The following is a 26,495-nucleotide window of genomic DNA, read 5'->3' on the forward strand; positions in this document are numbered from 1 at the left end:
ATTTTCATTTGCGCATGAGCATGATATGAGCCAAAGTATACTAATGGTAAAAATAGCCTTTCAATTTTCGCTTTTCAATGCAGCGGAAGGAACATCATTAATCAGTATCCTGCCACACCCAAGACTGTTTCCCAGAAGCACTCAAATGACAACTTTCCAGCTTTTAATATTAGCCCAAAATATCTTTCTGGCCAGCTAGTCAATTTACATCTTTCGATAACGAACAGTTCCACTTCTAAAAAAATATCCTCAGGCATTATAAACTATTCTAAGTGAGTTTTAATAAGGTTACCTGGCGTGTCTTGTGCTTGCTCAGTGGTACAGGAGCAGAAACGGAAATGTGCTAAAGGAAAAAGGAAATCGCGGGATGGTTCTTAGCTGCGTTAAGAGATCACATTATCCTTAGCTGTTCCTGTTATGTTCACTGAGCGATGTTTGATCTAATTTGACAATGATAAAAAGTTTTAAAAAGTGTACTTAAGATACAAATACTTAGTAAAAATGATTTAAACACATGTACACACAAACCGAAAATGCTCAAAATCATGACCCCAGAACAAAACCGCCTTATTTATACTGTCAACTTTCCGCAAACGGATACTATCATAAGCGGAGAGTTCTATTCAAGGACACCAATTTCCATGACCTTTTTGCCTTCCAGTCAAATTCTGTATTTACACCGTTATTGAATGGCATCCCCGTAAGTGGACACTCCCTCGTAAGCGGACGTGGACACTTGAAATTGAAAAGTGGATTATATTTTGCCTACGCTTTCTCGGACACCCATAAATAACTAATTCTTAGCAAAACAATTTGTGCAACCAAAAAAAATGAACTTTGACCGATGAACGGAACAATTAAGATCGCTTTTGTCGAATCTCTGTTTATCCGCGGGAGAGCAAGATGGCCGTCGGTTTTTTGACATTAGCCAACATACACACTACTTTTCTTTGCTTTCCACTCATGGGAATAATTTTTTAGTAGGCGGACAGTTCTAGTAATGAAAAGTTTTTCCAATTCCTGAGGGTATTCGTTTAGAGATAGTTGACTGGCTGTGATTTATCATCCAAATTACCATGCACGAGTAACAGAGGTTATGGATACAATACAACTTTATTACCTCTTCCGGTTATCAATTCAAGATAGGCAAATCGAAGGAGTCGAGTCTTACTCTTGAAATAAGGTGCGTGGTGCAATACTGTGTTTGAATTACGATCATAACTTTCATGTGTTTGAACAGGAAAAGCTAAAGATTCTACAAAGAACCTTAAACAAGAAGCCATTTTTGTAAAGATTCAAAGAACGCTCTACCTGTTAAAGTGTAACTCAGAAAACAAGAATATCAAAAAAATTAATAGAAGCGTTACTCGAGTGCACATAGTCCATCTGAACGATGGAGAAACTATTTAAGAAAATAATCTTTGGCCAAGGCAGCGACGTTAGTCTACTTATCGGGCACGAATGTGACGCTAGACCTCTAGTTGTTTACTGCCCAACGACAAATCTTTATTTCTGAGTTTACCCGCTATTTTTTGTATTTAAATTTTATACTCAGTTCAAGTCAAGGACGAGGCTGGACCAGACTGCTGAAAGGGAAGCAAATTCCAGTGATTTGGATACCTCAAGATCATGATTTGGACCTAAAACCAGGTTTCTTCGCCATACCAAGTATTGCCTTTTTCGTTTCATACACAAAATAAAGATAATCTCAAGAAGCAAATCAACGCAAGCATTCGATTTGAGGTTATAACTGTTCTACCACCGTAGGTTACACTGTCTGTTGAAGCAGAAAACAAAATAAACAAATAAAAAGAACTACTAAGCAATAACTTATCTATTTTTCCCTCAGGATTAGGTTTAGATTAGAGAAGAGATTTTCTGATCATATTCATTTAAAACCTGTGCCCAGATGTTTATTGCGATCGTAAAATCTTACATCTCGGGGTCGGCGCGCAGATGATCACATCGATCGTGATGCTGTCGCTACATCCAGGTGTCTTAGATTCGTATCTTACATCCAGGGGTTTTTAACTGTACCTCTGAATGGTCGCTATGTAACAATGGCGAGTTATATAAGGGGGTGTTTTGTTAAAATTGTACGGTAGTTTTACATAAGGGTCTGTTCCCAGCTACTGATATTGATCCAAGATTCTTTCACTGTGTGACCATTGCGTGACACGTTGACGCGAGCGGCTTTGTCTGTACTCTTCTCGACAACGGTATTTCACCTAAAGAAAAATGATCGAACTTGTTAAATTCACGTTGATCTCTATTCTTTTTAAGGGGCACTCTAATATTTTTTTGGTACTGAGAGGTTGTTGTCACTGGTGTAAAAAAAGGCTTTCATCGGCCATCCAAGCTTACTATAAATAATAGTGTACATTGTAAATCACAATAAACCTGTTGTCCTTGTTGTTAATCGCTTTTTCCCATTTAGAGTTTAAATTTTAGTTTTGAGGCAAATTATATGCAAACGACCATCACTGACTGCAGGAAAAGCCCTAAGTAGGTAAGGATGGATGGCTTCTTCTGGGACTCATCTACAGCACAAAGGGAGATAGTATATTCAAAAAATTGCATTTTATTTGTCATAGCTGAAAAGTGTACCTTTCACCGTGAAAATTTTGAGCTCAGGGTCAATTTATTCTATAGTCCGAGTCTTATTTCGTCAACTTATCATTGGTTTATTGATGTAAAACAGCATTGAAAATACTACGCCGTGATTTTGATGATGCCCTATTTTGTAGAGCACAATGCAGTCAAAATAATTTTTTTTCCAGTCAAATCGGTAATTTCCCTTGTATTGTTTTCTCTCGTACCGATTGTAGGAAACAATTTTTTTTTTGAATGATTGACAAATCAGGCAACATGAATATGAATGCAGACAGAATATGGCGACACAAAGTCGTGTTACCATCAGATCAAAATTGTGAAAAACTTGAGTTATGAAATATCTAATGGTCAAACATGTTATTGAATAAAAACATAAAAGTTTAATTTTTTTAAACCAGAAATTGAACTGAGTAGTCCACATAAGAGCGTACGCAATGACGACCTTGACGCCAAGTTTGTGCGGTACATGAAGTATGTGAAGCGACTTCCCCTGAATGCTGTTCCATCGCTTTTTACCGCGCAGCGTTTCGTCCGATTACCTTAACAGTTCGCCGGTACTGGTTTAAACTCCTGGGTAGGGAGTGTTGAGTGTCTTGCTGAAGAAATTAACGCAACTACTCAACCAGGTCTCGAACCCAGATCTCTCGCTAACGTTCGACCACCGTGCCATGTAAACTATTTTATTATAATGTTCAATTACAAAGGCAAGGCGTACATTTTGCTATTAGTGCTCAACTTGGGCTGATGATTGCCAATCACACCCGTAAACTTTTTTTACAGTTTTTTATTATTTGTTCATTTCTGCAGCTGCGTGAATTCGTTTTAATTTATGAGGATATGGCTACATAAAATTAAAACATATGAGTCAGCTTCTTGATGGTGTTGTCTACCAAAAATTCTGACGTGCGCGCGGGCTCACTTCATCATGACGACACAGTGCTTGACATTGATCAGATCTCGCGTGTCACGGCTAAGTGACGACGAGGAGAGTAACTTTCTTCGTCATTTTTCTCCTGCTGTCGTTTTTGTGCATCTCTCTATCTACTGGAGCCTCTCGTAAGCAGCAATTTACTTTTTTGAAATATTTTCTGATAACTCTTTTTGCTTTCCGCAAAAGTTCTAAAAGTTGCAAAAGTTGGTTTCTTTTGCTGAATTTCTAGTCTGTGGCTTTGCACTCGGAGTGCGCCGGGGGAGTGGGGAACATGATTCCAGATAATAAAATGAGTGCCTCGAGCGAAGACCAGAGCCATCCCGCAAAGAATGGCCGACTTGAGGATAGGGGTTGGTCTCCAGATGAACACAACAACCACGATAAGTTTTCATATCTGTATCTTGTTTGTGGATTTAAAATCTGAGGTTGTTTCGACGTGAGGCCACGCCCCGCCTGGTTAACAATATACAGGGTCCAGGTATCACCTGAGAAGGACTTTCGGAACGACTGGAATTCCATAAGGTTTGGTTTTTGCCTATGTCTTATTTACTTAAGTTTCCCTTTTTTTTCACTTAAATATGCCTAATTGTGGAGATCGAGTTTGAAAAAGACAAGTAGAACTACTGACCTCCCAACTATGATATTTCAACGTATGCTTTCTTCTTTTTTTTTTTGCCGTGGCCGGAATTATCTGGAGGCACATCAGCCAGTGCTTTGATCAACAGCAAAGTGAAAGAACGAAAAAAAAAAGTGAAAAAAAGTTGGGCAATATGTCAGAATATTTCCAGTGTCTTTCGTGATTAAGATATGCATGAAGGTAGAAACCCATGGATACCCTTACGTATGTAAGTATTCCATTTTGTTATTTTTTTTCGATGATAGAAACTCAGTGTATGATCGTATAATGTTAGCGCCCAGTTTTCCAAATGTGACCCTCCACGGGAAACGTGTACTAAAGTGAACGCACATTACAATTACACACTCAGCAATAGGCAGTGAGTGAAATGACTCGGCGGCCTCTGAGCAGCGGCGTGTCCGATGGCACGACTAATAAAAATTTTCCTTTTGTTTATGTGGCTCGATAGGAACAAAGGCGCATGCCAAGAAGAACCGTATACTACGGTTTGTCGTTTATAATGAATCCCATAATTCCTAACATTATGGCCATTCCAGAATTTAGAAACACTTATTCTTGTTCCAGAAAAACAGCAAAAGATGAATGCGTCTGAATCATGCATCTGTGTTACCCCAAACGTTCGAACTTTACAAGCCCTGGGAATAAACTCTGAATCGTATGTGTTACCCCAAACAGAGAGTTAACACATATGTATGAAAAACAGCTTAAAAACAACTCCAAAGTGTTGAAAAAACAACAAAAGTACGCGACAATGTCCACGGCGGTCTTAAATGTCAAGGTTAGAGTTCTTTGGCCGTATTGACTTATTTTGTGAAATCACTCGCGCCGCGCGTGAATACAAACATAATACCAGGGGGGGGGGGGGAGGAAAAGAAAAGTTTCAATTTAAAATTTTAAACGAAAGAGATTTCCTTCAGTGTTCATCCACAAATAACGTAGAAATGCTTATTTACAATCAAAGTTTCTTTCACAGGAGGCGGCCGTTCTTGCTCAAATAACTGCATACATTTGTATGTCACCTTTTATTTACCAGTGGAATCTTATCTGAGTAACTATCTTTTCATTGCGTGGTTAACTATGGTGATCACGATTATCAACCTTTACTCGGTATCGCAGCGTGAGTGTGTTGTGAACGTGCTCTGAAACGTTGTAAGACTGCGTATGAGCAATCATGTCTTTAACATTCCTGTTAAAGGATTACGTTATTCATCGAATGACACAGGCAAACTCGTCGATCTTACGATCTTTCGATTACTATTCATCAGTACGTTGTCGTTTTGCAGAAGCATAACGTATCGACATTCCTATCGTAGCGGTATTCAAGAAGGTTGTCTTCTTGGACCTAGGTAAACGACCTAACTTGCCACGATTCTCCTACAGCTCAGTGGTAGAGCATACGAAGTATTTTCCGGAAGATCGACCTCTATTGGAATATCTATATCCTAAGTTCGACCCCTATTGGAAGCACTGGGAGTTCTTTTCTTCCGAGCATGTCTGTGCCAATCTCTGAATAACATTATCTTTCATTTAAAGATCACCGGACTTAAAATTTAACATCTTCATTTACATCATCATCGCCATTCCTCCAGATCATCTTTCAGCGATTTGAACTTTATAATACTTACAGGAAAGCCTTTAAAGCACCTCAACGTCTTCCGGGTCAAAAGCAATTGTTGATCAATTGGACACTTTTAATTATTGTTTTTATTCAAGCTTTCGACGGTGGTCAGCCGGCAAAACGAAATAAAAAACCTTAAAACCTTAAACCTTAATGAGAGATTGAACATTGAATTGTGCTTTCATGGTAAAATCAATAATTCGTATAGACAAAATAAGTTGTCGCGTCATCAGTGCATCAAATCATACTAATGTTTTATTCAAGACACCTTATGCAGTTTCTTTTTATAAAGGGGTTTCGTAACAAAACAAAAAATTTAAGATTATTTTGATATTAGATGTAATTGACCTAAATTATTAAAAGAGAAAGAGAGAGAGTATGCCAGGAGTATGAGTTCCTAACTACGGAATTATTATTATTCGCGAAAATTGAACTCCTTTACCATTTTTTTTGGCTTATAACAAGTGGCACTCGACTGAGCATGTAGATTTCGGCGGTCCGAGACTATTTCCCTCTGTCTGTTTCCCTCAAAACTATTCTGATAATCAGTCTTTGACACACTTTAACTGAAAACACATTGTATACACGGTGGAGTTATCTATAATTAAAAAAAAAGAATTTCTTTTTGAGTTGTCAATTAACAATTTGCTTTAAACTAACGTTAGCGTTTTTCACTTACTATGTCAGTTATCAGTTTTCCTTTAATGGATCGGATTAGTTACAAATAAGATCTGGGAGTCGTCTTTCCTTTGCGTCCTCTTCTACCAATCTTACTTGTGACATTCCAAAAAGCTACTTGGCTGGCTCTAAAGCGTTGCTTCAGCCTCGGTTTCACGTCGAGGGCTACGTAAAACTGCTCGTCTTTGGTAAATTGTCGCCATGTGATTTTCGAAGAACCGGGAGGAGTAGGAGATCTGAAAAGGAAAAATAACCTATTAAGTAATAGCTATGCTGTGTGCAGAAAAGACCGTTTGATTCTAAGCGACGCGTGGCGAGAGAGGCCGTGATTCTCCTGGAAGTTGGCCCCATTCCGATCCTTAAATTCAAAATTTTTGAAGGAAGAAGTGGAAACTAAGGAACACTCTAATCAGTTCTTACCCAAATTTGGCAAAATCCGTCCACAGTTTCATCATGTATAGGCTGAATCCCTTTTCGATTTCTGAAAATCTGGGCGTGAAATAGTCGATTAAAGAGGAAAGCTTCTTAAATGGTGCTCCGAACACAAAAGAGACATCCATCCCGCGAACTGTCCCAGCCCATGCCGGGAACTGCGTAAAGTCCGGACGATGCTCAAATACGTAGAGGTGGGTTCTCTCTCTCGTCTAAAATGCAAGATATAAAATAAAAACAGCATATTATTAATTACTTATAATTTGTGCTTTGACATAGGGACGTTACTATTCACTGATAAAAAAGAGTTGGAGCGAGTTGGTAAGAATTTCTTTAAAATCCAAAGCACGTGCAATTACATGCATACCACCTAAGTTTAGCATTTGTCTCTATAAATTTATCTTCAAATTGGTAAAAAAGTCACAAGAAACGAACAACAACCTCAAGTTGCGTGTTTGAATTAAGTCAATCGAGCTATGTTTGTTTTACCTCCGCTAAAGCACTGGCCTCAAACATTGCCGGCGCTAGATATTTAAAGTCGCTTTCAAACTCCAGCATCATTTCCCTGATGGCAGTTTTGTTGCTTGGATCATTATGGTCTGTGTATCGATACTTGACCAGCTCTTCTATAACTCTATGTCGATCTCTGTTTTGCCATAGACCAAGTGAACGTTTTATGGTAAATTCAAACTCCTTTCTGTCGACATGGGCGAGATTTCCCGCCTCTAGGACCAAATCAAGAGCTCCTTCGTGTGAAGTAAGCCCTATCATGACGTTAACACTTTTGTCAGGAAATCGTCTTTCTTTGAAAAGCTTCTGGGGAAATTCAGGAAGGAATTCTCCATCTGGAACAGGCGTGGTAATTTCTGCTGATATCTCAGTGGGGAAAAGCGATGAAAACCTCGTTTGAGTATCAATAATTTCCGCCGGGCTTTTGCTCCGTAAACAACGAGTGAGTTCCATGTCTGGCCCGCATGTAGCGACTTTCTTCAATTCCTTCAAGGTGTGAGTGCTTGCCCCATTACCTCTAAGTATAGGTGACGTGGCAAAGCCGCTCTGAATTATGGCTCCTTGAAACAATCCTTTCGACAACGGAGAAATAAGATGAAGGGAGACACTAATTCCCCCAGCACCCTCACCAAATATGGTCACTTTGTTGGGATCTCCACCAAAACTTGCAATGTTTTTATTGACCCATTGCAATACCATCACCTGCAGATGTGAGACAAAGTAGTTCTTAGATATTTTTGTTCGTTGGTTAGCTACGTTTTACTCAAGAAGAATGGATCTTGAAGTTTTTGACGAAGAAAAAAGAGAGTCAAGTTTAATTCTTTATTTTTTGTGTATATAGTTTGTAATTTAATTGCTAAGTGTTTTGTATGATAATGCTGTCTTCTTTACAATACATTTTTACAATGCGTTACCGCACGGTTAGATCCGTATACCTGATCTTGCATTCCATAATTTCCCTTTAAGTCCGTGCCAGGGATGTTCAGGAATCCTAATATTCCAAGCCTGTAGTTAAAAGTTACCACGATCACGTCGTTCAATGAAGCCAAGATATGGGCCGGATAATGAGCCGAGGAACCGAATGTGAAGTTGTGGCCTTGAATCCAAACCATGACTGCTTTCCTGTCGCGGGCTTTTGTAGTGGATGCCGGTAAAAAAACATTTAGGTAAAGGCAATCTTCGTCCACTATGAGAAAGGGAAATGTATAACAGTCACTTCGAACAAATATATGTTTATCAGGAATCGTAGATCGTTTACATTTGATCTAATTTCCCTTGATAGCACTGGAAGTCTTTTTTGCTCTGTTGCTACATATTATTTTATATGAAAGCGTCATGCCTTACCTTCTCCAACTGTGACATTAGGTATTGGAAAATCTGGCTGAGGGCACGCAGCTTTGTAGTCTGTCGCTTGTCTGATCCCTGTCCATGGTTTGGCCTGGTTTGGAGCAGCAAACCTCAATTCATTCACAGGAGGCTCGGCAAATGGGATCCCAAGATATGAGAGAACTGATTTGCCAAATGGGAGACTTTCAATCTTACCGACAATTTTTCCAGACTCTATCTGCACGACGGTTGAGTTTTCAAAGCCTCTAACCTGCAAACGTGGATCAAAGAGATAGATTCTATATGGTGTTACTGAGAGAAGACGAACATATGAAGAGAACTACTAGTGATGATCCGACTGTTGTGTTGACTAAATAACAAGCTTCAAGTCAGCCACACGATGAATTTAATAAAAAAAGGTCAATCCTTTAAAGCCTGAATCCAGAAAAACTCACCAGTTCTAAATCTACGAAAGTTTGATTAGAGTTAGACTTGATGCGATTTGTCCCTGAAACAAAAAAAAAAGTGAGTGAATAACTCATTTCTTCTCAAACAGCGCCACCTGTTGATCGTTTCAAACATATCATATATCATCCCGAGTACCATTCGTTCAAACCCATCAATGAAAAATGTTTTATTTATACCCAAGTTCAGTACGTTGTTCATTCACAATTTGCTATATATGTCGAGCACGGTTTCTGAAATAAACACCCATCTTCCAGGTCAATTTGCCGCGTCTCTTGTGTGATATCTGTTCATATTCACCTACTATATACCATTTTTACACTGAAGCAATGTCCTTAATGAGTACATGATTGAATTAAAGGAAGTTAGAGCTTTTCATAAGATTCGCTAACAATCCTAACATCTCACCTTTGGGTATTTCTTCTCTCAGGCGAATCTTGAGTGTAAAGTGCCGCAGTGTATGATTTTTCCAGTAAATGAAAATTTTCATCTCAAGGCCATCATCTCCTCCTTTTATTCCTTTAAGCATCACGGCATTACTATTCAGAATAAATCTGTCTCGAAACCCCGGCCAGCTGTGATCTAGTACTTTGCATTCCGCACTTGTGCAATACGCAATTTCTTCCTTTGCAGGTGGCATACTTTTGACATTAAGTTCCTTTACTTGGGTCCAATCCCGCACCATCTTCGTTAAGTGGTGAGTCAGGTTCACATCGCTTCCCTCTTGGGCCCAAATACCTGGAATGAAAAGATTTGTAAATACAGTCGTTTTGCAGACAAACGACAGACTGGAAGCTGGATGATTATGAGGGAAATCTAAAAGCCATTCCTGTCCTTGCTATCACACTCGGGTGGAGATACATTCTTTATCATATCCTTCGTAGACTGTAGAGTAATGTACTTATCATTTTTGTCTCTTGGGGCTTGTTTTGCGTATTGAAGACGTCCTTTTTTCGATTGCTGTCCGCCAACGTTCATTTATTCAGCAGGCATGACCAGTATGCTACCACTAGATAAAATGTTACCTGATCGAATTAGTTGCTCTAGCGCACGGGGATAAATGAAAAAGACTTACATTTGGTAGAAAGATCAATCACAACTGGGTTATTAGTGGTTCGACTTCCATAATTGACCTCGCATGTAAAGATCACGTTTCTCTTCCTTGCCTCTCGTGTTGACCGTTTTATGATGAGACTTTCTTTGGATACTCCTTTAACAACTATTCCGTCAAACTCCTGTGAATGACTCAGAAGAGTACATTTCTGGGAATTGTTGCAATAAGCAATATCAATCATTTTCAAGCTGTTAGAATCCCTAACTTTCCATTTGATGTATTCATTTGAAGATTTCAGTTCTCTACATTCCAGACGTAACGTCTCGTTGGGACACATATGCTTTTTTGGTATTTCACCTAAAGAAAAATGATCAAACTTGTTAAATTCACGTTGATCTCTAATCTTTCCTAGGGGCACTCTAAATTTTTTTGGTACTGAGAGGTGGTTGTCTCTGGTGTAAAAAAAGCTTCCATCGGCCGACCAAGCTTATTATAAATAAAAGTGTACATTTTAAACCACAATAAACCTGTTGTCCCTGTTGTTAATCGCTTTTTCCCGTTTAGAGTTTGAATTTTAGTTTTGAGGCAAATTATATACAAACAAACTTCACTGACTGCAGGAAAAGCCCTAAGTAGTTAAGGATGGATGGCTTTTTCTGGGACTCATTTACAGCACAAAGGGAGATAGTATATTCAAAATTGCATTTTACTTATCATACCTGAAAAGTTTACCTTTCACCGTGAAATTTTGAGCTCAGGGTCAATTTATTCGATAGTCCGAGTCTTATTTCGTCAACTTATCATTGGTTTATTGATGCAAAACGGCATTGAAAATACAACGCCGTGATTTTGATGACTTCCTATTTTGTAGAGCACAATGCAGTCAAAATAGTTTTTTTTCAGTCAAATCGGGAATTTGCCTTGTATTGTTTTCTCTTGTTGAGTGACGACACGTTTGCAAATTAGTAGTGCTCTAACCTTGGACAGTGAACACAAAGCCCTGCAGTTGACCTGTAAAAGGAAGTTTATCTGCGTAAGTCTCAATGTATTACTTTCATATTAAATTACACACGTAAGGGAAGAGATAATAACTGAACGGAAAAACAGGACAGATACTCGAGGACTCCCGGGATTTGTGGAAACCGAAAATACTGAAATGAGGAATATTATCACAGTTGCATGTATCCATTTCATTGGCTGGTTTTAACTAGAGGAAGTTGCTAAAGTGAAAGTGCTTACTATGCAGAAAGTGACTTAGGAAATGACTCGTTCACAATCAAAGCTGGGGAATTTAGAGGCCCCTCTACAATTTTTCAAAATCATTTGAGTCTAAGATTTCGTAGCTGAGAATCATGAAATGCTCACAATCAAAGCATTTCTTTGTTGGTCGACGAGAAAGAAATACTCGATCTAACGGCTTGTGTTGGCGAGATTCGAATATATGCTTCGGTTTCGCTTTGTCAAGACTTTTATCAATTTCAAGTTTAATGTAAGAAGAATTTGAGCTAATGAAGATGTTTTCAATATCGTAAGACTTAGTGAGAATGCTGATCCTCGAATTAAGCAGCGATGTAAAAAATTAGATTATTAAGCTACAAAAGTCATCACGTATGAACTGATTGATAGTCGTGTTCATTGATCTGTAGATTTCTTCCTGTGATTTCGTAAAACCCCTATGAACATCACAGGTTTTTTCCCCCAGGAAAGGAGGCACATTCGTTTACATGTAATATTTTTTTTTTCCTACAAACAGTTTCACTTACATTGATCCACCAAAGGTTAAAATTTTTTGAATCCGTGCAATAAAAAAAGCCTGATGTGGGTGACTTGTGGGCTCAGTCGCGCAAAACGTTCTTGCCAAACAACTAGCATTTTAAGGGAATTTTACCGAAAAGGACAAAGGAATCAGAAAGAATGAAATTTGAATACATAATTTTCGAAAAAGACTAATACAAATTGAAAGATCTTTTCAACTTTTTTTTCCTGTTTATGTATAGTTATTAGAAAAGTCTGAAATCTTTATAAACTTTTCTGAGCTCTCCCTTCATTGTTATTTGAAAACATGGCTTCGACTGTTATTATTTTTCACTTTGTGAGCACATTTTGAAAAGTGAGATTCACCACTCAAAAAGATGACTGGGATGATGAGCAATTAAAAGACTCACCTTAACTCAGTCTAAATGAGCGCACGCCACTGCACAAGAGACACAGACATATTGTGACGGAAAAAGCATCAATGACTCTCCTTATTTAATCAATACGGTCTCATTTGAGTGCCGAAGCATTTAAAAAACAATTCATATTCTTTCAACTCACCTAGGGTAAGCAAAATCAACAAAGCAGTGAAGGAAGACATGTTTTGATTCACGCAAGAAGTTTCGCTTGAAGTTTAGTGAACACCTGTCTGTTGGAGGGAAAATGTAAAATCGCCTTATCATTTAATCTGTCGTTATTATTTGTGATCTGGTTCAATATTTAAAGACAAGCTGTTTCTTTCGTTGGTCAGCATTACTTGTGTCCTGACATCGTCCTTCAGCTGTGCCCTGATACACGTTGCAACAATAATAGATCGTAGATTTTCAGCTAATTGATTAGTTAACATAAACACACTTATAGTTTCCTTGCGGTCAGCACAGGATTTCCTAACGGGAGCAAATAAATAAATATTTAGCAAGCTTTATAATACAACCACTTACTTCTCGTAGATAGCCTTTTCCTCGGCAACTTCAGAGGTAATCTGATCTACCTCAATGATGAAGGAACTGCTTGTGAGTGGTGTGAGGACGAATCTGTCTTACCTTTCCAAAGCGAGACTATAACAATCTAATTGTTTTCATTTGCGCATGAGCATGATATGAGCCGAAAGTGTAATAATGGTAAAAATAGCCTTTCAATTTTCGCTTTTCAATGCAGCGGAAGGAACATCATTAATCAGTATCCTGCCACACCCGAAACTGTTTCCCAGAAGCGCTCAAATGACAACTTTCCAGCTTTTAATATTGGCGCAAAATATCTTGTCTGGCCTGCGAGTTAATTTACATATTTCGATAACGAACAGCTCCACCTATAAAAAAAATATCCTCAGGCCTTAGAAGCTATTCTAAGCTAGTTTTAATAAGGTTACCTGTATTTCGTGTCTTGTGCTTACTCAGTGGTACAAGAGCAGAAACGGAAATGTGCTAAAGGAAAAAGGAAATCGCGGGATGGTTCTTAGCTGCGTTAAGAGATCACATTATCCTTAGCTGTTCCTGTTATGTTCACTGAGCGATGTTTGATCTAGTTTGACGATGATAAAAAGTTTTAAAAAGTGTACTTAAGATACAAATACTTAGTAAAAATGATTTAAACACTTGTACACACAAACCGAAAATGCTCAAAATCATGACCCCAGAACAAAACCGCCTTATTTATACTGTCAACTTTCCACAAACGGATACTATCGTAAGCGGAGAGTTCTATTCAAGGACACCAATTTCCATGACCTTTTTGCCTTCCAGTCAAATTCTGTGTTTACACCGTTATTGAATGGCATCCCCGTAAGTGGACACTCCCTCGTAAGCGGATGTGGACATTTGAAATTGAAAAGTGGATTATATTTTGCCTACGCTTTCTCGGACACCCATAAATAACTGATTCTTAGCAAAACAATTTGTGCAACCAAAAAAAATGAACTTTGACAGAGCAACGGAACAGTTAAGATCGCTTTTGTCGAATCTCTGTTTATCCGCGGGAGAGCAAGATGGCCGTTGGTTTTTTGACATTAGCCAACATACACACTACTTTTCTTTGCTTTCCACTCATGGGAATAATTTTAGTAGGCGGAAAGTTCTAGTAATGAAAAGTTTTTCCAATTCCTGAGGGTATTCGTTTAGAGATAGTTGACTGGCTGTGATTTATCATCCAAATTACCATGCACGAGTAACAGAAGTTATGGATACAATACAACTTTATTACCTCTTCCGGTTATCAATTCAAGATAGGCAAATCGAAGGAGCCGAGTCTTACTCTTGAAATAAGGTGCGTGGTGCAATACTGTGTTTGAATTACGATCATAACTTTCATGTGTTTGAACAGGAAAAGCTAAAGATTCTACAAAGAACCTTAAACAAGAAGCCATTTTTGTAAAGATTCAAAGAACGCTCTACCTGTTAAAGTGTAACTCAGAAAACAAGAATATCAAAAAAATTAATAAAAGCGTTACTCGAGTGCTCATAGTCCATCTGAACGATGGAGAGACTATTTAAGAAAATAATCTTTGGCCAAGGCAGCGACGTTAGTCTACTTATCGGGCACGAATGTGACGCTAGACCTCTAGTTGTTTACTGCCCAACGACAAATCTTTATTTCTGAGTTTACCCGCTATTTTTTGTATTTAAATTTTATACTCAGTTCAAGTCAAGGACGAGGCTGGACCAGACTGCTGAAAGGGAAACAAATTCCAGTGATTTGGATACCTCAAGATCATGATTTGGACCTAAAACCAGGTTTCTTCGCCATACCAAGTATTGCCTTTTTCGTTTCATACACAAAATAAAGATAATCTCAAGAAGCAAATCAACGCAAGCATTCGATTTGAGGTTAAAACTGTTCCACCACCGTAGGTTACACTGTCTGTTGAAGCAGAAAACAAAATAAGCAAATAAAAAGAACTACTCAGCAATAACTTATCTACGTCGCTTGCTTAAACATCAATTAGCCTTTTTTCCCTCAGGATTAGGTTTAGATCAGAGAAGAGATTTTCTGATCATATTCATTAAAAACCCTTGCCCAGATGTTTATTGCGATCGTAAAATCTTACATCTAGGGGTCGGCGCGCAGATGATCACATCGATCGTGATGCTGTCGCTACATCCAGGGGTCTTAGATTCGTATCTTACATCCAGGGGTTTTTAATTGTACCTCTGAATAGTCGCTATGTAACAATGGCGAGTTATATAAGGGGGTGTTTTGTTAAAATTGTACGGTAGTTTTACATAAGGGTCTGTTCCCAGCTACTGATATTGATCCAAGATTCTTTCACTGTGTGACCATTGCGTGACACGTTGACGCGAGCGGCTTTGTCTGTACTCTTCTCGACAACGGTATTTCACCTAAAGAAAAATGATCAAACTTGTTAAATTCACGTTGATCTCTATTCTTTTTAAGGGGCACTCTAAAAATTTTTTGGTACTGAGAGGTTGTAGTCACTGGTGTAAAAAAGGCTTTCGTCGGCCATCCAAGCTTACTATAAATAATAGTATACATTGTAAATCACAATAAACCTGTTGTCCTTGTTGTTAATCGCTTTTTCCCGTTTAGAATTTAAATTTTAGTTTTGAGGCAAATTATATGCAAACGACCATCACTGACTGCAGGAAAAGCCCTAAGTAGGTAAGGATGGAAGGCTTCTTCTGGGACTCATCTACAGCACAAAGGGAGATAGTATATTCAAAAAATTGCATTTTATTTGTCATAGCTGAAAAGTGTACCTTTCACCGTGAAATTTTGAGCTCAGGGTCAATTTATTCTATAGTCCGAGTCTTATTTCGTCAACTTATCGTTGGGTTATTGATGTAAAACGGCATTGAAAATACTACGCCGTGATTTTGATGATGCCCTATTTTGTAGAGCACAATGCAGTCAAAATAATTTTTTTTCCAGTCAAATCGGTAATTTCCCTTGTATTGTTTTCTCTCGTACCGATTGTAGGAAACTATTTTTTTTTTGAATGATTGACAAATCAGGCAACATGAATATGAATGCAGACAGAATATGGCGACACAAAGTCGTGTTACCATCAGATCAAAATTGTGAAAAACTTGAGTTATGAAATATCTAATGGTCAAACATGTTATTGAATAAAAACATAAAAGTTTAATTTTTTTAAACCAGAAATTGAACTGAGTAGTCCACATAGGAGCGTACGCAATGACGACTTTGACGCCAAGTTTGTGCGGTGCATGAAGTATGTGAAGCGACTTCCCCTGAATGCTGTTCCATCGCTTTTTACCGCGCAGCGTTTCGTCTGATTACCTTAACAGTTCGCCGGTACTGGTTTTAACTCCTGGGTAGAGAATGTTGAGTGTCTTGATGAAGAAATTAACGCAACTACTCAACCAGGTCTCGAACCCAGATCTCTCGCTAAAGTTCGACCACCGTGCCATGTAAACTATTTTATTGTAATGTTCAATTACAAAGGCAAGGCGTACATTTTGCTATTGGTGCTCAACTTGGGCTGATGATTACCAATCACGCCCGTAAACATTTTTTACAGTTTTTTATTATTTGTTCATTTCTGCAGCTGCGTGAATTCGTTTTAATTTATGAGGATAACCATAACCATGGCTTACAACAAGTGGCACTCGACCAAGCATGTAGATTTCGGCGGTCCGAGACTATTTCCCTCTGTCTGTTTCCCTCACAACTATTCTGATAATCAATCTTTGACACACTTTAACTGAAAACACATTGCATACACGGTGGAGTTATCTATAATTAAAAAAAAAGAATTTCTTTTTGAGTTGTCAATTAACGATTTGCTTTAAACTAACGTTAGCGTTTTTCACTTACTATGTCAGTTATCAGTTTTCCTTTAATGGATCGGATTAGTTACAAATAAGATCTGGGAGTCGTCTTTCCTTTGCGTCCTCTTCTACCAATCTTACTTGTGACATTCCAAAAAGCTACTTGGCTGGCTCTAAAGCGTTGCTTCAGCCTCGGTTTCACGTCGAGGGCTACGTAAAACTGCTCGTCTTTGGTAAATTGTCGCCATGTGATTTTCGAAGAACCGGGAGGAGTAGGAGATCTGAAAAGGAAAAATAACCTATTAAGTAATAGCTATGCTGTGTGCAGAAAAGACCGTTTGATTCTAAGCGACGCGTGGCGAGAGAGGCCGTGATTCTCCTAAAAGTTGGCGCCATTCCGATCCCTAAATTCAAAATTTTTGAAGGAAGAAGTGGAAACTAAGGAACACTCTGATCAGTTCTTACCCAAATTTGGCAAAATCCGTCCACAGTTTCATCATGTATAGGCTGAATCCCTTTTCGATTTCGGAAAATCTGGGCGTGAAATAGTCGATTAAAGAGGAAAGCTTCTTAAATGGTGCTCCGAACACAAAAGAGACATCCATCCCGCGAACTGTCCCAGCCCATGCCGGGAACTGCGTAAAGTCCGGACGATGCTCAAATACGTAGAGGTAGGTTCTCTCTCTCGTCTAAAATGCAAGATATAAAATAAAAACAGCATATTATTAATTACTTATAATTTGCGCTGTGACATAGGGACGATACTATTCACTGATAAAAAAGAGTTGGAGCGAGTTGATAAGAATTTCTTTAAAATCCAAAGCACATGCAATTACATGCATACCACCTAAGTTTAGCATTTGTCTCTTTAAATTTATCTTCAAATTGGTAAAAAAGTCACAAGAAACGAACAACAACCTCAAGTTGCGTGTTTTAATTAAGTTAATCGAGCTATGTTTGTTTTACCTCCGCTAAAGCACTGGCCTCAAATATTGCCGGCGCTAGATATTTAAAGTCGCTTTCAAACTCCAGCATCATTTCCCTGATGGCAGTTTTGTTGCTAGGATCATTATGGTCTGTGTATCGATACTTGACCAGCTCTTCTATAACTCTATGTCGATCTCTGTTTTGCCATAGACCAAGTGAACGTTTTATGGTAAATTCAAACTCCTTTCTGTCGACATGGGCGAGATTTCCCGCCTCTAGGACCAAATCAAGAGCTCCTTCGTGTGAAGTAAGCCCTATCATGACGTTAACACTTTTGTCAGGAAATCGTCTTTCTTTGAAAAGCTTCTGGGGAAATTCAGGAAGGAATTCTCCATCTGGAACAGGCGTGGTAATTTCTGCTGATATCTCAGTGGGGAAAAGCGATGAAAACCTCGTTTGAGTATCAATAATTTCCGCCGGGCTTTTGCTCCGTAAACAACGAGTGAGTTCCATGTCTGGCCCGCATGTAGCGACTTTCTTCAATTCCTTCAAGGTGTGAGTGCTTGCCCCATTACCTCTAAGTATAGGTGAAGTAGCAAAGCCGCTCTGAATTATGGCTCCTCGAAACAATCCTTTCGATAACGGAGAAATAAGATGAAGGGAGACACTAATTCCCCCAGCACCCTCACCAAATATGGTCACTTTGTTGGGATCTCCACCAAAACTTGCAATGTTTTTATTGACCCATTGCAATACCATCACCTGCAGATGTGAGACAAAGTAGTTCTTAGATATTTTTGTTCGTTGGTTAGCTACGTTTTACTCAAGAAGAATGGATCTTGAAGTTTTTGACGAAGAAAAAAGAGAGTCAAGTTTAATTCTTTATTTTTTGTGTATATAGTTTGTAATTTAATTGCTATTGTGTTTTGTATGATAACACTGTCTTCTTTACAATACATTTTTACAATGCGTTACCGCACGGTTAGATCCGTATACCTGATCTTGCATTCCATAATTTCCCTTTAAGTCCGTGCCAGGGATGTTCAGGAATCCTAATATTCCAAGCCTGTAGTTAAAAGTTACCACGATCACGTCGTTCAATGAAGCCAAGATATGGGCCGGATAATGAGCCGAGGAACCGAATGTGAAGTTGTGGCCTTGAATCCAAACCATGACTGCTTTCCTGTCGCGGGCTTTTGAAGTGGATGCCGGTAAAAAAACATTTAGGTAAAGGCAATCTTCGTCCACTATGAGAAAGGGAAGTGTTTAAGCAAGAGTTAACAGTAACTTCGAACAAATATATGTTAATCAAAAATCGTAGAACGCTTTCAATTGATCTAATTTCCCTTGGTAGAACTGGAAATGTTTTTTGCTCTGTTGCTATACATATTATTTTATATGAAAGCGTCATGCCTTACTTTCTCCAACTCTGACATTAGGTATTGGAAAATCTGGCTGAGGGCACGCAGCTTTGTAGTCTGTCGCTTGTCTGATCCCTGTCCATGGTTTGGCCTGGTTTGGAGCAGCAAACCTCGATTCATTCACAGGAGGCTCGGCAAATGGGATCCCAAGATAAGTAAGGACTGATTTGCCAAATGGGAGGCTTTCAATCTTGCCGACAATTTTTCCAGACTCTATCTGCACGACGGTTGAGTTTTCAAAGCCTCTAACCTGCAAACGAGGATTAAAGAGATACATTCTGAATGGTGTTATTGAGAGACGACGAACATATGAAGAAAGCTACTAATGATGATCCGGATGTTGTGTTGATTAAATAACAAGTTTCAAATCAGGCACACGACGAATTTAATAAAAAAAGGTCAATCCATTGAAGCCTGAATCCAGAAAAAACTCACCAGTTCTGAATCTGTGAAAGTTTGATTAGAGTTAGACTTGATGCGATTTGTCCCTGAAGCAAAAAAAAAAAAGTCCTGAGTGAATAACTCCCTTCTCCTTAACCAGCGCCACCTGTGGAACGTTTCAAGCATATCATCCCGAGTGCCATTCGTTCAAACCCATCAATGAAAATATTTTGACATACCCAAGTTCAGTACGTTGTTCATACACAATTTGCTATATATGTAGAGCACGGTTTCTGAAATAAACACTCATGTCTTCCAGGTCAATTTTCCGCGTCTCTTGCGTGATATCTGTTCATATTTACCTACTATATACCATTTTTACACTGAAGCAATGTCCTTAATGAGTTCATGGCTGAATTAAAGGAAGTTAGAGCTTTTCATAAGATTCGCTAACAGTCCTAATATCTAACCTTCGGGTATTTCTTCTCTCAGGCGAATCTTGAGCGTGAATTGCTCTCGCCGGTCACTGCTCCAGTGAATCGCAATTTTCATTTCAAGGCCATCATCTCCTCCTTTTATTCCTTTAAGCATCACGGCATTACTATTCAGAATAAATCTGTCTTGAAACCCAGGCCAGCTATGATCTAGTACTTTGCATTTCGTACTTGTGCAATACGCAATTTTTTTCTTTGGATTTGGCATACTTCTGATAAAAAGGTCCTTTACTTTTTTCCATGGCTGCACCATGTTGATTAAGTGGTGAGTCAGGTTCACATCGCTTCCTTCTTGGGCCCAGATACCTGGAATGAAAAGATTGGTAAATAAAGTCGTTTTGCAGACAAACGACAGACTGGAAGCTGGATGATTATAAGGGAAATCTAAAAGCCATTCCTGTCCTTGCTATCACGCTCGGGTGGAGATACATTCTTTATCATATCCTTCGAAGACTGTGGAGTAATGTACTTATCATTTTCGTCTCTTAGGGCTTGTTTTGCTTATTGAAGACGTCCCTTTTTCGATTGCTGTCCGCCAACGTTCATTCATTCAGCAGGCATGACCAGTATGCTACCACTAGATAAAATGGTACCTGATCGAATTAGTTGCTCTAGCGCACGGAGATAAATGAAAAAAAGACTTACATTTGGTGGAAACTTGAAGATCAATCACAACTGGGTTATTAGTGGTTCGACTTCCATATTCGACCTCGCATGTAAAGGTCACGTTTCTCTTCTTTGCCTCTCGTGTTGACCGTTTTATGATGAGACTTTCTTTGGATACTCCTTTAACAACTATTCCGTCAAACTCCTGTGAATGACTCAGAAGAGTACATTTCTGGGAATTGTTACAATAAGCAATCTCAATAAATTTCAAGCTGTTAGAATCCCAAACTTTCCATTTGATGTATTCATTCGAAGATTTCAGTTCTCTACATTCCAGACGTAACGTCTCGTTGGGACACATATGCTTTTCCGGTATTTTACCTAAAGAAAAATGATCAAACTTGTTAAATTCACGTTGATCTCTATTCTTTCCAAGGGGCACTCTAAAATTTTTTTGTTACTGAGAGGTGGTTGTCTCTGGTGTAAAAAAAGCTTCCATCGGCCGACCAAGTTTATTATAAATAAAAGTGTACATTTTAAACCACAATAAACCTGTTGTCCCTGTTGTTAATCGCTTCTTCCCGTTTAGAGTTTGAATTTTAGTTTTGAGGCAAATTATATACAAACGAACATCACTGACTGCAGGAAAAGCCCTAAGTAGGTAAGGATGGAAGGCTTTTTCTGGGACTCATTTGCAACACGAAAGGAGATAGTACATTCAAAATTTCATTTTATTTGTCATACCTGAAAAGTTTACCTTTCACCGTGAAATTCTGAGCTTAGGGTCAATTTATTCGATAGTCCGAGTCTTATCAAATTTTGTCAACTTATCATTGGTTTATTGATGCATGACGTCCTATATTGTGGAGCACAATGCAGTCAAAATAGTTTTTTTTAATCAAATCGGGAATTTCCCTTGTATTGTTTTCTCTTGTTGAGTGACGATGCGTTAACAAATCAGTAGTGCTCTAACCTTGGACAGTAAACACAAAGCCCTGTAGTTGACCTGTAAAAAGAAGTTTATCTGCGTAAGTCTCAATTTATTATTTTCATATCAAATTACACACGTAAGGGAAGAGATAATAACTGAACGGAAAAACTGGACAGATACTCGAGGACTCCCGGGATTTGTGGAAACCGAAATACTGAAATGAGGAATATTATCACAGTTGCATGTATCCATTTCATTGGCTGGTTTTAACTAAAGGAAGTTGCTAAAGTGAAAGTGCTTACTATGCAGAAAGTGACTTAGGAAATGACTCGTTCACAATCAAAGCTGGGGAATTTAGAAGCCCCTCTACAATTTTTCAAAATCATTTGAGTCTAAGATTTCGTAGCTGAGAATCATGAAATGCTCACAATCAAAGCATTTCTTTGTTGGTCGACGAGAAAGAAATACTCGATCTAACGGCTTGTGTTGGCAAGATTCGAATATATGCTTCGGTTTCGCTTTGTTAGGACTTTTATCAATTTGAAGTTTAATGTAAGAATAATTTGAGCTAAAGAAGATGTTTTCGATATCGTAAGACTTAGTGAGAATGCTGATCCTCGAATTAAGCAGCAATGTAAACAAATTATATTATTAAGCTACAAAAGTCATCACGTATGAACTGATTGATAGTCGTGTTCATTGATCTGTAGATTTCTTCCTGTGATTTCGTAAAACCCCTATGAACATCACAGGTTATTTTCCCCAGGAAAGGAGGCACATTCGTTTATATGTTATATTTGTTTCCTACAAACAGTTTCACTTACGTTGATCCACCAAAAGTTAAAATTTTTTGAATCCGTGTAATAAAAAAAGCCTGATGTGGGTGACTTGTGGGCTCAGTCACGCAAAACGTTCTTGCCAAACAACTCGCAATTTTATGGGAATTTTACCGAAAAGGACAAAGGAATCAGAAAGAGTGAAATTTGAATACATAATTTTCGAAAAAGACTAATACAAGTTTAAAGATCTTTTTGCAGTATTTTTTTTTTCATGTTCATGTATAGTTATTAGAAAAATCTGAACTCTTTATAAATTTTTCTGAGCTCCCCCTTCATTGTTATTTGAAAATGTGGCTTCGACTGTTATTATTTTTCACTTTGTGAGCACATTTTGAAAAGTGAGATTCACCACCCAAAAAGATGAAATGAGCGCACGCCACTGTACAAGAGACACAGACATATTATAAAGCATCAATGACCCTCATTATTTAATCAATATGGTCTCATTTGAGTGCCGAAGCATTTAAAAAAAACAGTTCATATTCTTTCAACTCACCTAGGGTAAGCAAAATCAACAGAGCAGTGAAGGAAGACATGTTTTGATTCACTCAGGGAGTTTCGCTTGAAGTTTAGTGAACTCCTGTCTGCTGGAGGGAAAATGTAAAATTGCTTATCATCTAATCTGTCGTTAGTATTTGTGATCTGGTTCAATATTTAAAGACAAGCTGTTTCTTTCGTTGGTCAGCATTAATTGTTTCCTGACATCGTCTTTCAGCTGTGCCCTGGTACACGTTGCAACAATCATAGATCGGAGATTTTCAGCTAATTGATTGGTTAACATAAACACACTGAACAAATATTTACCAAGCTTTATAATACAACCACTTACTTCTCGTAGGTTGCCTTTTCCTCGGCAACTTCAGAGATAATCTGATCTACCTCAGTGATGAAAGAAGTGCTCGTGAGTAGTGTGAGGACGAATGTGTCTCACCTTTTCAAAGCGAGACTTTATAACAATCTAATTGTTCATTTGCGCATGAGCATGATATGAGATAATAGTGTAATAATAGTAAAAATAGCCTTTCAATTTTCGCTTTTCAATGCAGCGGAAGGAACATCATTAATCCGTACCCTGCCACACCCGAAACTGTTTCCCAGAAGCACTCAAACGACAACTTTCCAGCTTTTAATATTGGCGCAAAATATCTTGTCTGGCCAGCGAGTCGATTTACATCTTTCAATAACGAACGGTTCCACTTATAAAAAAAATATCCTCAGGCCTTAGAAACTATTCTAAGCGAGTTTTATTAAGGTTACCTGTATTTCGTGTCTTGTGCTTGCTCAGTGGTACGGAAAAGAAACGGAAATGTGCTAAAGGAAAAAGGAAATCGCGGGATGGTTCTTAGCTGCGTTAAGAGATCACATTATCCTTAGCTGTTCCTGTCATGTTTACTGAGCGATGTTTGATCTAATTTGACAATGATAAAACGTTTCAAAAAGTGTACTTAAGATACAAATACTTAGTAAAAATGATTTAAACACATGTACACACAAACTGAAAATGCTCAAAATCATGACCCCAGAACAAAACCGCCTTATTTATACTGTCAACTTTCCGCAAACGGATACTATCGTAAGCGGAGCTTTCTATTCAAGGACACCAATTCCCATGACCTTTTTGCTTTCCAGTCAAATTCTGTGTTTACATCGTTATTGAATGGCATCCCCGTAAGTGGACACTCTCTCATAAGCGGACGTGGACACTTGAAATTGAAAATTGGATTTTATTTTGCTTACGCTTTCTCGGACACCCATAGATAATAACTGATTCTTAGCAAAACAATTTGTGCAACCAAAAAAAATGAACTTCGACAGAGCAACGGAACAATTAGGATCGCTTTTGTCGAATCTCTGTTTATCCTCGGGAGAGCAAGCTGGCCGGCGGTTAGTTTGACATTAGCCAACATCCACACTACTTTTCTTTGCTTTCCACTCACGGGAATAATTTTAGTAGGCGGACAGTTCTAGTAGTGGAAACTTTTTCCAATTCCTGAGGGTGTTCGTTTAGAGATAGTTGACTGGCTGTGATTTATCATCCAAATTACCATGCACGAGTAACAGAGGTTATGAATACAATACAACTTTATTACCTCTTCCGGTTATCAATTCAAGATAGGCAAATCGGAAGAGTCGAGTCTTCCTCTTGCAAGAAGGTGCGTGGTGCAATACTGTGTTTGAATTACGATCATAACTTTCATGTGTTTGAACAGGAAAAGCTAATGATTCTACAAAGAACTGCTTATCGGGCACGAATGTGACGCTAGACCTCTAGTTGTTTATTGCCCAACGACAAATAATCTTGCAGCTCATCGTTTATCGTTTCGTTCTCAATTTTCATCAGTAGTATTCTTCTCTCCCCCTTGAGTCAACGCTTGGAATACTTTATTTCTGAGTTTACCCGCTATTTTTTGTATTTAAATTTTATACTCAGTTCAAGTCAAGGACGAGGCTGGACCAGACTGCTGAAAGGGAAACAAATTCCAGTGATTTGGATACCTCAAGATCATGATTTGGACCTAAAACCAGGTTTCTTCGCCATACCAAGTATTGCCTTTTTCGTTTCATACACAAAATAAAGATCTCAAGAAGCAAATCAACGCAAGCATGCGATTTGAGGTTAAAACTGTTCTACCACCGTAGGTTGCACTGTCTGTTGAAGCAGAAAACCATGAAAATAAGCAAATAAAAAGAACTACTCAGCAATAACTTATCTACGTCGCTCATTAAAAACCCGTGCCTAGATGTTTATTGCGATCGTAAAATCTTACATCTAGGGGTCGGCGCGCAGATGATCACATCGATCGTGATGCTGTCGCTACATCCAGGGGTCTTAGATTCGTATCTTATATCCAGGGGTTTTTAACTGTACCTCTGAATAGTCGCTATGTAACAATGGCGAGTTATATAAGGGGGTGTTTTGTTAAAATTGCACGGTAGTTTTACATAAGGGTCTGTTCTCAGCTACTGATATTGATCCAAGATTCTTTCACTGTGTGACCATTGCGTGACACGTTGACGCGAGCGGCTTTGTCTGAAATCTTATCGACAACGGTATTTCACCTAAAGAAAAATGATCAAACTTGTTAAATTCACGTTGATCTCTATTCTTTTTAAGGGGCACTCTAATATTTTTTTGGTACTGAGAGGTTGTTGTCACTGGTGTAAAAAAAGGCTTTCGTCAGCCATCCAAGCTTAATATAAATAATAGTATACATTGTAAATCACAATAAACCTGTTGTCCTTGTTGTTAATCGCTTTTTCCCGTTTAGAGTTTAAATTTTAGTTTTGAGGCAAATTATATGCAAACAAACAACACTGAATGCAGGAAAAGCCCTAGGTAGGTAAGGATAGAAGGCTTTTTCTGGGACTCATTTACAGCACAAAGGGAGATAGTATATTCAAAATTGCATTTTATTTGTCATACCTGAAAAGTGTACCCTTCACCGTGAAATTTTGAGCTCAGGGTCAATTTATTCGATAGTCCGAGTCTTATTTCGTCAACTAATCATTGGTTTATTGAGGCAAAACGGCATTGAAAATACTACGCCGTGATTTTGATGATGCCCTATTTTGTAGAGCACAATGCAGTCAAAATAATTTTTTTTCCAGTCAAATCGGTAATTTCCCTTGTATTGTTTTCTCTCGTACCGATTGTAGGAAACAATTTTTTTTTGAATGATTGACAAAATCAGGCAACATGAATATGAATGCAGACAGAATATGGCGACACAAAGTCGTGTTACCATCAGATCAAAATTGTGAAAAACTAGAGTTATGAAATATCTAATGGTCAAACATGTTATTGAATAAAAACATAAAAGTTTAATTTTTTTAAACCAGAAATTGAACTGAGTAGTCCACATAGGAGCGTACGCAATGACGACTTTGACGCCAAGTTTGTGCGGTGCATGAAGTATGTGAAGCGACTCCCCCTGAATGCTGTTCCATCGCTTTTTACCGCCCAGCGTTTCGTCTGATTACCTTAACAGTTCGCCGGTACTGGTTTTAACTCCTGGGTAGAGAATGTTGAGTGTCTTGATGAAGAAATTAACGCAACTACTCAACCAGGTCTCGAACCCAGATCTCTCGCTAACGTTCGACCACCGTGCCATGTAAACTATTTTATTGT

General features: G+C 38.4%; 2 protein-coding genes across 6 annotated transcripts; both read right to left on the minus strand.

Annotated features, from left to right (window-relative positions):
• Positions 1-5,219: 5,219 nt before the first annotated feature.
• On the minus strand, positions 5,220-13,058 carry LOC136283569 (cholinesterase-like). Of its 3 annotated transcripts, XM_066172615.1 has the most exons (12): positions 12,961-13,058; positions 12,581-12,668; positions 11,243-11,275; positions 10,286-10,621; positions 9,619-9,948; positions 9,201-9,253; positions 8,764-9,016; positions 8,355-8,605; positions 7,399-8,121; positions 6,898-7,121; positions 6,479-6,713; positions 5,220-6,397 (listed from the first exon to the last, which is right to left on the minus strand). In XM_066172615.1, the coding sequence occupies exons 2-11, from the start codon at positions 12,618-12,620 to the stop codon at positions 6,518-6,520; spliced, it is 2,439 nt and encodes an 812-aa protein (XP_066028712.1). In that variant the 5' UTR covers positions 12,621-12,668; positions 12,961-13,058; the 3' UTR covers positions 5,220-6,397; positions 6,479-6,517. The 3 variants fall into 3 exon arrangements, with proteins under 3 accessions (XP_066028712.1, XP_066028711.1, XP_066028713.1); XM_066172614.1 differs by having other exon boundaries at positions 5,220-6,713; XM_066172616.1 differs by lacking the exon at positions 11,243-11,275 and having other exon boundaries at positions 5,220-6,713.
• Positions 13,059-15,124: 2,066 nt separating this feature from the next.
• Positions 15,125-23,275, minus strand: LOC136283568 (cholinesterase-like). Of its 3 annotated transcripts, none has more exons than XM_066172612.1 (12): positions 23,196-23,275; positions 22,863-22,953; positions 21,570-21,602; positions 20,636-20,977; positions 19,967-20,296; positions 19,551-19,603; positions 19,113-19,365; positions 18,691-18,941; positions 17,734-18,456; positions 17,233-17,456; positions 16,814-17,048; positions 15,125-15,354 (listed from the first exon to the last, which is right to left on the minus strand). In XM_066172612.1, exons 2-11 carry the CDS (start codon positions 22,900-22,902, stop codon positions 16,853-16,855), a joined length of 2,445 nt encoding a protein of 814 aa, XP_066028709.1. In that variant the 5' UTR covers positions 22,903-22,953; positions 23,196-23,275; the 3' UTR covers positions 15,125-15,354; positions 16,814-16,852. The 3 variants fall into 3 exon arrangements, with proteins under 3 accessions (XP_066028709.1, XP_066028707.1, XP_066028708.1); XM_066172610.1 differs by lacking the exon at positions 15,125-15,354 and adding an exon at positions 15,954-16,732; XM_066172611.1 differs by lacking the exon at positions 15,125-15,354 and adding an exon at positions 15,954-16,732 and having other exon boundaries at positions 22,863-22,950; positions 23,196-23,270.
• Positions 23,276-26,495: the final 3,220 nt, after the last annotated feature.

Source organism: Pocillopora verrucosa, chromosome 9 (assembly GCF_036669915.1).
Source record: "Pocillopora verrucosa isolate sample1 chromosome 9, ASM3666991v2, whole genome shotgun sequence".
Classification (NCBI taxonomy): domain Eukaryota; kingdom Metazoa; phylum Cnidaria; class Anthozoa; order Scleractinia; family Pocilloporidae; genus Pocillopora; species Pocillopora verrucosa.

Coding starts and splice junctions, on each gene's coding strand:
- LOC136283569 (XM_066172615.1), bottom strand. CDS start 12,620: ATGTCTTCCTTCACTGCTTTGTTGATTTTGCTTACCCTAG. Junction 9,017..9,200: donor CTTTCGTAGATTTAGAACTG/GTGAGTTTTTCT, acceptor CCACGTTTGCAG/GTTAGAGGCTTTGAAAACTC. Junction 8,122..8,354: donor ATTATGGAATGCAAGATCAG/GTATACGGATCT, acceptor TCACATCTGCAG/GTGATGGTATTGCAATGGGT.
- LOC136283568 (XM_066172612.1), bottom strand. CDS start 22,902: ATGTCTTCCTTCACTGCTCTGTTGATTTTGCTTACCCTAG. Junction 18,942..19,112: donor TAATGTCAGAGTTGGAGAAA/GTAAGGCATGAC, acceptor CCTTTCTCATAG/TGGACGAAGATTGCCTTTAC. Junction 17,457..17,733: donor AGGCCAGTGCTTTAGCGGAG/GTAAAACAAACA, acceptor CTTGCATTTTAG/ACGAGAGAGAGAACCTACCT.